The sequence below is a fragment of the Agelaius tricolor genome, unplaced genomic scaffold (genome assembly GCF_023055355.1).
Source record: "Agelaius tricolor isolate 1412-34295 unplaced genomic scaffold, bAgeTri1.0.p SCAF_2, whole genome shotgun sequence".
NCBI lineage: Eukaryota > Metazoa > Chordata > Aves > Passeriformes > Icteridae > Agelaius > Agelaius tricolor.
The window spans coordinates 84,258,479-84,270,990 of NW_027269262.1; the positions used below are offsets into that span (position 1 = coordinate 84,258,479).

The following is a 12,512-nucleotide window of genomic DNA, read 5'->3' on the forward strand; positions in this document are numbered from 1 at the left end:
CGAAAAAGACACTTCCCACACCTTGGGGTGTTGGGGTTTTTTTGTTAGTTAAAGAACTTGGAGAAAGGAGACCTCTCTCCCTTTACTACGTACAAAATCTTTTAATCAATATTGGGTTTAACTCTCACTGCCCAGTTCTCAAAAATGTTGTTTCCCTACACTATTTTTCTCATCACTGTGGTTTTTTTTGGGTCAGACGCTAAAACGTGACACTTTACACAAGAAAGAAAAAAGAAATATATGGGGAACGCTTAACTGTTCACAGGTGGACACAAAAGATGGAAGATTTACACAATTGGGAAGCTTTTTAAAAATCTGCCTAGGTACAGGACCCTGTCGCGCCTAGTGACAGGAAGACGTGCTCAAAACAGAAGTTTTGATCCCAGGAATGTTTCTGGTTCCTCAATTCCACACTGTCAGTTTTCAAAACAGTACTCTTAGGAGATACACTCAACAGGCTGCCTGCCCCGAGTCACATTGAAATTGGCAATGGCAGCCAAGAAGGAGATCAAGTTAAGGACATTAGTTCATTTATTACATTGCCAATGTCATAAACTGCATTAAAATGTAAATTTTCTTTTTTTTTTCTTCTCCTGATCTTGTCTTTGCTGTATAATCCATACACTGAGGGGAGAGGAAGCTGATCACATGCAGTTCTTATTTTAAAACAATAATATTTGTTCTTGTGTCTTAAATGCAAGATTATCAATGATCAAAATTGTTCTGTGATTAAAACAGAGCAGACAACCCACCACTAAAAAGAGATGAATTTTTTATTAATACCCACCAAACAATACAGAGAAAAAAATCTACATAGCACATCAATGTTTGAACAAACACAGTAGAAGGACACAAAAAGAGACCACTTCTGACAGAGGTAAGAAACCAAACACAAAGAAGGATTGCACAGCTTGGCATTCAGTATTGCCACACATTGTGTACATGAGGTGACAGAAGAAAAGAGTGAACGGTCATGCCACATATTTTATCATGATTTATATAAAATTTTATTTTCATATAGTTAAACTTTGTCTTAATTTTTAAATAACTATCAAATTAACAGATAAATTTTCTCTGCTGGTTTGAAGAGAAATACTTCTTCAAAACAGGGTACTGCTTTGCTTTACTTCAATATATTTATCACCAACAATATATTCACTTTTATGTAATAAACAGATATGATTCTTCCCAGGTGACTAGAAAACTATTTACAACTGAATTCAACTACAAGCCATCTGATGAACTAACAATTTGTGTTAAAATTATTTTCTCCAGTATTAAGATTGTCATTATTACAAGCATGATTAAACTTTACCTTAGAAAGTTACAGTAGTAAATCTTGCTTTGTTTCAAGTTAGGTTTCCTTTTAAAGAGAGGTACTGAAATTATCTATTCAGATCTGCTGAGTTCAAAAGGCAATCACAGCAGTATGTCACATTAAAATATACATATCTGGAAGGGAAATATCAAAGTCATTAAATGACTTTATTTGAACTTCCTTAATAAATTTTAAGATATATCTGTATAAATATATATGTAGACCTAGTATTTATTGAACAATGCAAAGAAAAAACAGCATGCAATAAAAAGAAAACATTAGAGTGTGTCAAGTATGCTGAAATCAAGTATCATGGATAACTGAAGGCTGTAATTTCTTTCTTCATTGCCTAAGAAGAAAAAAAGACAAATTAGGAGTCAGGAGACAAACTTAAGAACCCTTGTTTGCTACTTCATCAAAAGAAGCAAGAATGTGTGCACACAATTGTTAGCAATGACTTAGCCAATGCATGTGCTACCACCATCACTGTTCTGTACTCACTGGCTCCAGCACATCCTTATGCACCCAAAATAGAGAGTAGGCTAGGAAAACTGCAGGGATCTGTATCAGGGGACTATGGATCAATGGTGCTTTCAGCAATTAGAGAGGAGACAGTTCCCAAAGAGCCACAGCTAAAAGCTGAACTGTTCTTTTCTGCACTCTGAATAAATACTTGTTAAAGTCTCTGTTTTCATACAGTAGAACTTACTCCTGGACCAACTTGTGCAATCTCTCTGAATAGGAAATATTCTTTGGTCAAAGGTCAAAGAAGCAGAAAACAAAGAAATCAAGTTCTGTCACAAAAGCTCACAAGCACCAGGATAACAATCATGCTAAATCATGTAATTTATGATGGATAGGAGAAGGATGCATTTTTCAGGAATGGCATCCCTGCATCCAAGTAACCCTCACTGTTGCACAATCAGAGCAAGAGCATCTAACTCTCTATCAGATGTGGAAGGAGAGATCAAGATGACCAGGATCCAAGAGAAGAGGCTTCCTGGCTTTTTTAAGGAAAACTGAGACGCATAAAAAAATTTTAGCTATTCTTATGCATGACCACCTGGAAGACAAATGGATTCAATGACTTTGAAGCTGAATATCCAACCTATCTAAATCAACTCAACATTGGGAATGTCAGACTGGGACCATGGGTTACTGTGGAGTATTTCTGCCAAGTTCTGACAACGTGCAAATCCTCTCCTTAGAGGAAGACATTACAGAATTTGACTTGTTAGCATTAAACCTTCATAGGCAGGAAGCTCCCATATATGAAATGAAAGATGCTTGAGCCATTCTAGCTAAAAAGGAAGTCTCTTCTTGTTATGCCTCATACTTAGTTTCTTTTCAGGAATGGAATAACTGCTATACAAGTGTTACCATGTGTGAGTGCCCACAAGAGGAGAACGAGGAAGTGACAGACTGAGAAAAGCCCCCTCCTTTCACAGCCCCCCCAGGACTGAAAAGGTACTGGAGCAGGAGTGGTGACAGACTGAGCTGAACTGCCTTGAGAGGGCTCTGGGGGGACCCATCATCTTCAAACCTTTTCCTGCTCAAACTGCCAGCAGCTAAGCCAAATGCAACAATAGTTTTGCAATATGGAGAAATGTCTTCCAGACTCTAATGAACAAATCTTGTAACACAGGCAACTAAGCAGCAATGAGTAATACTAAATAACAATGACATTCAGGGCACACGTACACATGCATAACACACACACCTGTAATAATGACAGAAAGTGCTACAAGACAAAAAAAATACCTTCACTAATTCGTTTTTGTTACCATCTTCCCGGTGCTGGTAAATGCACTGGCTAAGGACAGCATACAGTTTCTCCATGCGAAATATACTGACGTTCTCAGTTACCACGGCAATAGAATGCAGCACTTGCTGAAGAAAAAAATGGAAAGCAGAGTTCAGAATAGCACAAGATAAGCTGCAAACAGAAAAGGTAGGACAGGTGTATGGCCAACTTCCCATGTGAAACTTTTTAAATGCTGCCAAAGAAGTGACTGCATGCTCTTGTACATGTTCATTGAGTTCTAGGCCTAATATCAAGCAAATAAATGAAAAAACTCAAAACCCCAAACGAAAAAAAACAGCCCAAGCAAAAACAAGCAGCTACAGTTTGGAAGGTCACCCAGCTTATTGTCTGCAAGTGAATTCCAAAGAGGCTCTCTAACACAAGCAGCAAGTTCCAGTGCCACCCCTGTTAAGGAGTCAAGTTTTCTAAAAGATGCATTTGATGACTGTAGCTCTGTCCTCACAGCTGAGACCTCTGTAAGGGCTCTGTGGTACCATCTCTGCAGTGGGCAGTACCTTCAGAGCACACACTGCTGGCACCCTGACTCCAGAGAAACCCATGTGCATTGCCTACACAGACATGAACAACACCTTCCTCACAAGGGAGGGGAGGGGCAGGCACTGATCCATCTCTGCTCTTTGGTGACCACTGACAGGACCCGAGGGAACAGCATGGAGCTGGGTCAGGGGCAATTTAGGCTGGATATAAGGAAGAAGTTCTTCACCCAGAGGGTGGACAGGCTCCTCAGGAAAGTGGCTACAGCACCAAGCTTAACAGATCTCAAGAAACATTTAGACAATGTTCTCAAGCTCATGGCAGGATTGTTGGGGGTGCACTGTGCAGGGCCAGGAGTTGGACTCTATCCTTCTAGGTCCCTTCCAACTCAGGATATTCTATCATTCTATGAACACAAACCCATAAAATTTGCTTGCTTAGGAAGCCTGTCTTGAAAAGCTAATTTCTCTCTTCTCATTTCATTTCTTATCATGGCAGGTAAATTGCAGCCCCCTCTGGTCTGATCCATCTCCAGGACCTCAACCTGGCAATTTCCTGAATTCTCCTCACTGCAGCATCTCCAGAAAAAGGCCAGGTCCTCTCCAATTCAGGCAAAGGAACTTCTTTGACCCCCTGCAGCTAGGCACAATTTTGACCCTTTCACAAATTGTATTGTAGGGTAACAACTTCTCTAGGGGACTGGAAAAACCTTGTAACACTGCACCTATATGAATGTAAAATTCTGTCACTGGATTTTGAAAGTGTTTGAGGAGATATTAGTATTTTATCCAGAATGACCTTTAAGTGAACCTGCTAACTTCAAAGTCTTAAAGTCATCTCTGCTAAAAATCAATGTACTCTCTCAGTTCCTACTAAATGAAAACATGCAAACAGCAAGCCAAAACAACACCCTAGTCCATCATAAAACCTGCCAAGACACTAATAACCAACAGCACTACCAGTTTGTCAGTGGGCTATTTTAAAATCTATCAAGCCCTTCCATTAACAATAGGAGATAATCCAGTCTCCTAAAATTTTAGTTCACCAAAAGCAAGAACAGCAGCCTACACTAGCTGTGAAAACAACAGTCATAGTCCATCATGGGCTGAATTATTTCACCAGCTATAGATCCCTCCCATACTTTGTCTGAACTGGCACTGGTTAACAACTGACTTAATTTACAACTCTGTATGTAGCAAGAAAATGTCCTACTTTGGTATTAACAAAATTAAAATTTAAACTTACTTTGAGCTCACAGTAATCCACAAACACTCTCTGTGTGCCAATTTTCACTGCCTTCCCAACACATCCCAGCTGTTTCTCTTCCACCTGAGAAGATCTTGCACGAGTCATACGGTGTACCCACAAATCTGGAACGACACACATTTCTCAAATCAGGATTTCTCTGAAACACAGTAAGAGTGAAGTACCCTGTACGTGGAGAAGGGAACCTCTCTGCAACAACAGAGACAACTGTTACCATTTTCCACTGATAAATGCTTGACACTTTTACCTCCTTTCTAGCAAAAATCTCTGCTCCATGAAAACTAGAGACTTGAACACAAAAAACCCCCAACACTAGACAAAAAGACAGGGGAAAAAAACAGGGAAAAAAATCTGTTGCCGTTACAGCACTGTGCTGTAAAACTCCAAAGTAAGTTAAGTTAGAAAACACATCTTACACTGCAAACACTAGGACATAACTCTTCTATTCCACACATGACCCTGGGTGCACACTGTTTGAAGTACAGCTTTTTAACTTATGCTTCTTATTGCTGGAAAGATCCTCATGCAATAAAAGAAAGCCTATGTTTGTTTTTCAGTTAGGTACTATTTGAAAAATAAACTGCAGAATCAGAAACTCAGCACCTGCAGAAATACACAAGTTTGGCTGGCACAACTCAAGGGGCAGCACCACTATGCAAGAAACACTGTGCACCAATTTGAGAGACAACTGAGAACAGAAATCAGGAAGGCTAAAACCTGGCAGGTAGTGTAACCCTCCTGGGAGGAATAAGGGGGTGAATGACCTGTTTGATCTCTCACTTACCATCTGAACGTCCCTCTTCAGAAGTCCCGGCTTTTTGACAATCTGGCATCTCACTCTGCTCTCTTAGGTCCGAATGTTCTCTCCTTTTTCCAGAAGGAGATTTGCCCACAAGGGAGTGAACTCTCTCTCTTTCATTTTCTGTCCCATTTTTCTGTCGTTCTTGAAGTACATTTTCATGCTCTTCGATAGGAGTATCCTGAGAGGATGCAAATTCAGTGCAATCTGTGCCAGACTCTTCATTGCTCTCCACTTCATTTTGGTCTTCAGGAATTTTATTCTCTTTATTGAACTGAACATTCCTCTTTGCTGCAATACTTGAAGACTCCCTATTCCTTTTGCGTTTTCTTTTTGACCTCTCTATGAAGAGATACAAGCAAAAGTAATCCAAAACAATACCAAAACAAGAAGCATGCTCATCTTACTTGTCTGACAAGGAAAATGACCAAGGGAGCTTAAATACTACTGCCCATCTCCCCAGACATGTGTCTAGAGAAAAAAATTGGTATTTATTAGAGTCAGTTAGCTACTAGATTTTAAAAGATCCAGCAACAGAATTTAATTCACAAAACCAACAGCTTCAAGAAGTTATCAAAACAGAAGTCTTACTTTAGACAGAAGTCTTACTGCTAAGCAAGATTATTAAGTGACTTAGTCATCTAATATATGTGAACATAGAAACGTATTTGGAGATGAACCTTCAGAATCTGTAACCTTCACAAAAGTTAGAGACACATTGGGAAGAGCTGAAGAGGTACTTTAAAGGGAATATTTGCTGGAGAAAAAAAATCCTCCATAGAGATTTACGGCTCATAAGCTTTCTGATTCAGTTACCCTTGTTCAATACAAACTTCTCATTTTCTCTTCCACAAAACCCCACCATCCTTTGTACTCACAGAGCACCACACCAGGCCTATGGGTCAAGTCAGTGGCAAAATTCCCAGATATGCCAGCAAGACCAGGAAATGTCACATCATGTCATGTGTTTTAAGCCCTTTTTTCCCCCCATGTCCTATTCATGGTAAAACTGAAGAAAATACTGATCTTTCCTTTACGTGTCTATGATTATTGCTACCCTTTTTTTTAACCCTTTCCCCTCAATTGGAAATCACAGGAATAGTTTAATGTTTGAGGGCAGGGAAGGGGAAAACAGTGTTGCATATAACTAAAAACTAGGTAAGCATTCAGAAACTGCCATGTACAACTTTTTTGACTTTAAGAGGTATCAATGTAGGAGCCATTAAATAGCAGTTGGGCCACCAAGGGCAGTGCCTTACAATGTCAACCAGCCATTGTACTTGGACTTTACAACCATACTGAATGAATGACCTCTGGATTTATCCCGTGTTTTGCAGCATATTAAAAAATGTAATGCCTCTGGCATGAAGAACCAGGCATCACAGGAACCTGTTAAGTCACAAGAACAGAGGCTTCAGCACCTTCTCCAAGAAAGCCTGAGTAAAACACAACTTGCCTTTAGAGCAGGGGGTACTGACATCCACAGGCACTGCTGGGATCTTCAGTTTTTCATTACACTTTGGATCTGTTTTCTTACACCCAGGAACAGAGTCCTCCTTTGGCATTACACAGAAGGAAGAAGAAGCACAGTCTGAACCTTGCAATAAAGAAGAGAGAGCAAAGAAGGGTGTCTTGCATGGCTGGTTACAAATACTGAGCTAAGTCTTTAATTCCTCAGTGCCAAAAACGTACCTCTCTGCTTACGAGATTCTTTGATTTCTTGGCAGCGTTGTTCGAAATCCTCATCCATTTCCTCCCTCACTATGGAATAGGCAGTGTCTCTCAAAGCACAGGCTCTGTGCCTGAGGAGGCGATCTGAAATTTTACAGTCACAACTGAGTGCTTTCTACCAGCCAATGAACCCCTTTATTTTGTTTACTTAGAAAGTTTTTTCTCTTGTCATAGGTAGGTTCTGAAAGGTTATCTCAGCCAATCTTTTCAGCATGACAACTGATAAATTAATTTTTAAAGCAAAAGCAGTGGCTTCCAATCAACATATCTATCACAATTTCATGCCCAAATAAGTTTATTGTTGATACTGCAACATTCACAACCTGGCCAGAAATGCTCTCTGGGGATCTTTTAAATGATCTAATCCCACATCTGCTGTGCACAAATGATACTTACCAACTTGTACATTTAAAATTTTTATCAATTAGTGATAAAACCACATCCTCACCTCCGGGATCTTTAGCTGGGTTGTACTCTAAAGCATTGCTACAGATTAGATCGATGTCTTTTAGAAAGTCTCTTGCAGTTGGGTACTGGTGCATGTCAATCTTGGAGAGAACTGTGGAGAGGTCCATGGGTTGTTTAATAACAGCATTGTAATCAGGTACCTACAAAGGAAATATACATGGTCAGACATTTAACACAGCAGCCACCAAAAATAATTATTTTCATAAAGTCAAATAAAGGACTTCTTAAAAATCCCAATATGATGCATCCAAAGATGTGGAAATTACCCAATTAGCTTCTTGAAAACAGAAAGGCTATTTCAGCTGGTTTTGAAGAGACAGGCTAGAAGACGGGAAAACAAAGAAGCAGGGAGGTGAGAAGAATGTGTGGGGCAGAGAAGGGAACCAGCATGCAGACTGGAACTTGTTTCACTTCCTTTCAGAAAATAACAGCAAAAAACCATTTCTCTGTAAAGTCACCAGAAATTCTTTGGTTTTGGCAGCAAGGAAAAGGATGTAGGAATTGCACCTTTGAAGAACCTGTCCTGAGCACCTAGAATGAGATAGCTGGACCCAGAGGTGCCAATTTCTGTATTCTGACAATAGAAGGAGCCTAATGACTAGTGCAGATGAGGACATCTATGTTTGTTTAGATTATTCCGATCTGGAAATTACAAGGAAAGGAAAGAAGTCAGGGGACATGTGGGGAAACAGGACCTTGTGGAAATGCAAAGCTATCTCAAATTTCCAGTTGACTTGAAAGTAATGTGCCCCAGCCTACACTTATTTAATGAACTAAATGAGAAGCATATGGGAGGAAGAAAAAAAAAAATCACACAGCCTTTATGGTTGATCTTATAGCAAGGAAAGCCCCGAGAATGGAGTCTGAAAATCTGACAAATTGCTGCTTTTACTCCTGTTCTTGCAGAAACTATAGACAGACAATGAAAGAGCTTTACACTTTATTAAAACAAGCCTGGAAGTACTGTTTATAATTACAGAGAAAAAGAGAGATCTCTCCTTTTTAGTGCTGTAATACACCTACATACCAAAGCCTTTTCACAAGCCCCTTCTAATGGAAATAATCTCAAGTTTTAAAGAGGTTTTAGAAGAAACACAGGGACTTCAGCAAACACTCAAATAACAGATATTTGAGTGACCCAGAGTCAAAAAAAGTAAAAGCAAAACAAAACTTCACTTCCCATGTCCTGGAGATTCATAATACTATGATCCTAAAGACAAAGATAAACCTTCCTAGAAAGAACACACAAACACTGAGGAACACACACACACAGAGAAATTGTGAATACACACAGGTATAATGATGTTGCAGATCAACACTAAATTTACCTCCTGTGGGTCAACAGGCTTTGTGAATGCCCTGAAACGTCTGTCAATGACGAGTCTGTGAGTCACATCCCGCAGGTAAATCCTCAGCTCCCGCAGCGTGTCCTCCTCCTGCTCCTCCAGCTGTTTCAGTTCCTCCTCTGACAGCTGGCGAGGCTTTGGGGGCGGCGCTACAGGCAGCACTTCCAGTGGCTGCCGAGCTTAAATGGAAAACTTGAGTCAATTAATGGTACTCAAATACAAGCACATCAAAAATATTTGATAGAAAATTACCCCAAAGGAAACACTGTATTGTATTAGCTGTTAACTTACTGCTAGCAAAGTTTTATGTTTTGAATATCCTCACCTGGGTTGTTTTTTGATGCAGGAGGTTCAGCAGCTTGCTTCATAACTAAGTCCTCAAAAAAACTTCTTCTTTCAGCAGAGGTAGGCCACTGGATTTTGAAGACTTCTTCACAATCATTATTAAATAAAGCTTTTATCTAAAGCATGAGGAGAAAAGATATTTCAGATAAGGCCACGCACATTTTTTGTATTTTTTAATATTCTATTCCAAAAAGCTGAGTACCTTTCTAAACTAAACTGAGTACTCATCTGAGTAAGATAAGCTATGTGAAGTTGTCTTCTTGGCTTTAAAAAGCTAATTTTCATAGAATGGCAAATTAAAACACCTGCTCTGAGGAATAAAACCAACTAGAGTTTAGGCTCCATGAAAAAAAGACGTGATGAACCACAGAGTGGACAGTCACCACTTCCAAGGTGGTTATTTTGTATTTACCTGCCTTCCTGTTCTTTAGCTCAAATCTTTATGGCAGCTATGGAGGGAATGGGCAAGGTTCAACATGTAAGTGCCAGCTTTTTGTTAAGCTGGCTTTTAAAATTCTGTTTTCAATTAATTTAAATGAAGTGTCTAAAGTTGCATATTTCCAGGTTGTACTCTGTTTTTCCATCTCTATTACCAAAGGGCATGGAAATAATTTCATTCCTTATTTTAGAAAGCATTTAACAACATCACAGTAAGTTTTGCTACCAAGGCAAAATAATCAGAGCATCATATTTGCATTTTGAACACCTTCCTTTAACACTCTCTCATGTTTTTCTGAAATTCCAGTGCAGCTTGAGGGGACTGGGGAGGTAATTTTACCACCACAAGTGTCCAGAAAGCTCAGCAGGTAGTCCTACTGAATTTTATTAAGGAATACAACTAAAAATTGATTTCGAAGTTACTTAAATGGAAGTTGGACTTTATCTTTCCAGTATGTCAAGTTTTCACCTACCAGATGTAAAAAGAAACTGAAATAATAATGAAATTATTGAAATTTGAAATTATATTCCATCAGTAACAGTGTGACCACTGTACTTTTTCAGTAAAAATAGCTTGCACTTTTCAGTAAAACAATCTTTTTCCTATCTCAGGCACTGTATATGCTTCACTAAGCACACACCTCACCATCTTGCAGTCACCAAAATGACTGCCTGAAGCAAATTTATACATCTGTCTAATAAGCATCAGTGTATGAGAAGGGTGAAACATTTGGGTTAAAGGCAATCTTTTTAATCAGAAAACACTTCAGACAAATGCTTTCACACCATTGTTTTGTCTAAGCAAATTTTAAGATACTTTTAAGATACTTTTGGGTGCCTGAATAGTAACAGCATGAATTTGCTTTAGAGTGGTACAGCACTCCCATGCTTAAAGGAGTTATAAACTAAACAAACAAAAAAGGAAGAGTAAAAGAAGTATTGATAAATACCTCTTCTGGGAGATCTCCATGTTTCACATCAGTTGTTGCAAGGAGCAGAACTGGAGCAAACGTTGGAATGTTCTGCAGCAGTGTTGTAAAAACAGCTTTCACTGTAGGTCCAACAGTGTCCCACCACAAAGGGATTTGTGGCACATAAATGATGCTTGGTGCTGTTCTTTGAGCTTCTCGCATCAACTGGCAAAATGAAAGCTCAGGTAAGAAAACAACATCCTGTAGAACAGGATACTAAATAACTACACAAACTATCTTATGAAATAGGAGTACATGAAGCTAAAACATCAGGATAAATCAATAAATTCACTACTCCTTAGCAATAAGGTAAAATTTTCACTTGAATCAAACACAGACATGGCTACACAGACAGAAACAGACTTGAATCTCTGCCCAATTTCAAAACTTCTTATGTGTAAGAGAACTCCTAAAGAGCCTCAGCACTCAGTCAATCTGGTGGTGCACCCAAAAAAACACAACCAGTCCTTCAGCAAGATGTATTAGCCTGGAGAAATTGCCACACAAGTGCAACTACACCAATTTCAGTTCAGAGCACACACACAGACTCAAAGACCTATGTGAGAAGCCTGCTTACAATGCATAATTTCAAGCACATTTTATAAGAGGTGACCATTCTTTTGTCTGCCTGAAGAGCTAAATCACAACTTCTTACTACCAAAGGATCCATCAGAGCAGATGATATGCTTTGGAAGAGCACGAGCCACTGCTTACAGATGGCACCTCAATCACAGGAGACAAAATGCATCTACTGCCAGAGGGAAGTGACAAATTTCTCTATGTGCCCTCTCAGATTAACAATATTCAGAGAGTTCCTGTCAAAAGGTGGGGAAGCACACATGGTATATCCAGGCAGTCACTACACAGGGTAGTTACTCATCCACAGATGCAACTATCACATAACAAAAGGAAAATTGCTCCTCCTGTGTGACAAACAAGCCATGGAATGTGTCTGTCCTTACTCCTACAGCTCTCCAATGCTGCTACTAAATTCTGTGAATTGTGAATTCTGTGAAGGAAAAAATATTTTAATACAGAAATGCCAAACAACAACATGTATTCCCTGCCTAAAACTAAAGAAGAAGGAAACCAGCACTAACCTGGTTATATTTAGTTTTGTTAGGAAAGGAAAGCACACCAGTGTAACAATCTTAGTGTTATATGAATTTTAACTTCTTTACTGCATGTACTACAGTGCTGCAAGCTGTATATGTAAAAGAAGAAACCCTTTTCCCCCAAACCTTGACTGTCCTATGAATATAATAATAAACAGGGCTTCAGAAAGTGCATGATGCCATCAGGCTGATGCAGAGCCATCTACTGAGAGCACAGAGGCTTAAGAAGCAATGAAAATTTCCAGGATCCAACACAGACCAGCAGGATTTTTTTGCCACAGAGAGTGCTTTATTAGCAGCACCTCCCATCTTCCAGAGCTGCTAGCAACACTCTCACTGCTTCTTTTGAAAAGGAAAACATGACTATGTATACCAGCCTTATACAGTATCATTCCATCTAAAAAAAAAGTGGATTT

The 12,512-nt window shown here is 39.3% G+C and overlaps 1 protein-coding gene across 3 annotated transcripts in view; it reads right to left on the reverse strand.

The window, feature by feature from the left end:
* Positions 1 to 755: 755 nt before the first annotated feature.
* Positions 756 to 12,512, reverse strand: part of ATAD2 (ATPase family AAA domain containing 2) — a 30,526-nt gene continuing 18,769 nt past the window's right edge. For 2 of the 3 annotated variants that reach the window (XM_071421741.1, XM_071421739.1), the window contains exons 19-28: positions 10,961 to 11,146; positions 9,553 to 9,688; positions 9,210 to 9,406; positions 7,862 to 8,021; positions 7,375 to 7,497; positions 7,139 to 7,279; positions 5,668 to 6,024; positions 4,863 to 4,987; positions 3,080 to 3,208; positions 756 to 1,667 (exon numbers count right to left, since the gene is read on the reverse strand). In XM_071421741.1, the coding sequence (XP_071277842.1) occupies positions 1,629 to 1,667; positions 3,080 to 3,208; positions 4,863 to 4,987; positions 5,668 to 6,024; positions 7,139 to 7,279; positions 7,375 to 7,497; positions 7,862 to 8,021; positions 9,210 to 9,406; positions 9,553 to 9,688; positions 10,961 to 11,146 (1,593 nt within the window). In that variant the 3' untranslated portion in view covers positions 756 to 1,628. Of the gene's footprint in view, positions 1,668 to 3,079; positions 3,209 to 4,862; positions 4,988 to 5,667; positions 6,025 to 7,134; positions 7,280 to 7,374; positions 7,498 to 7,861; positions 8,022 to 9,209; positions 9,407 to 9,552; positions 9,689 to 10,960; positions 11,147 to 12,512 lie in introns of all 3 variants that reach the window. The other variant, XM_071421740.1, reaches the window with a different exon arrangement.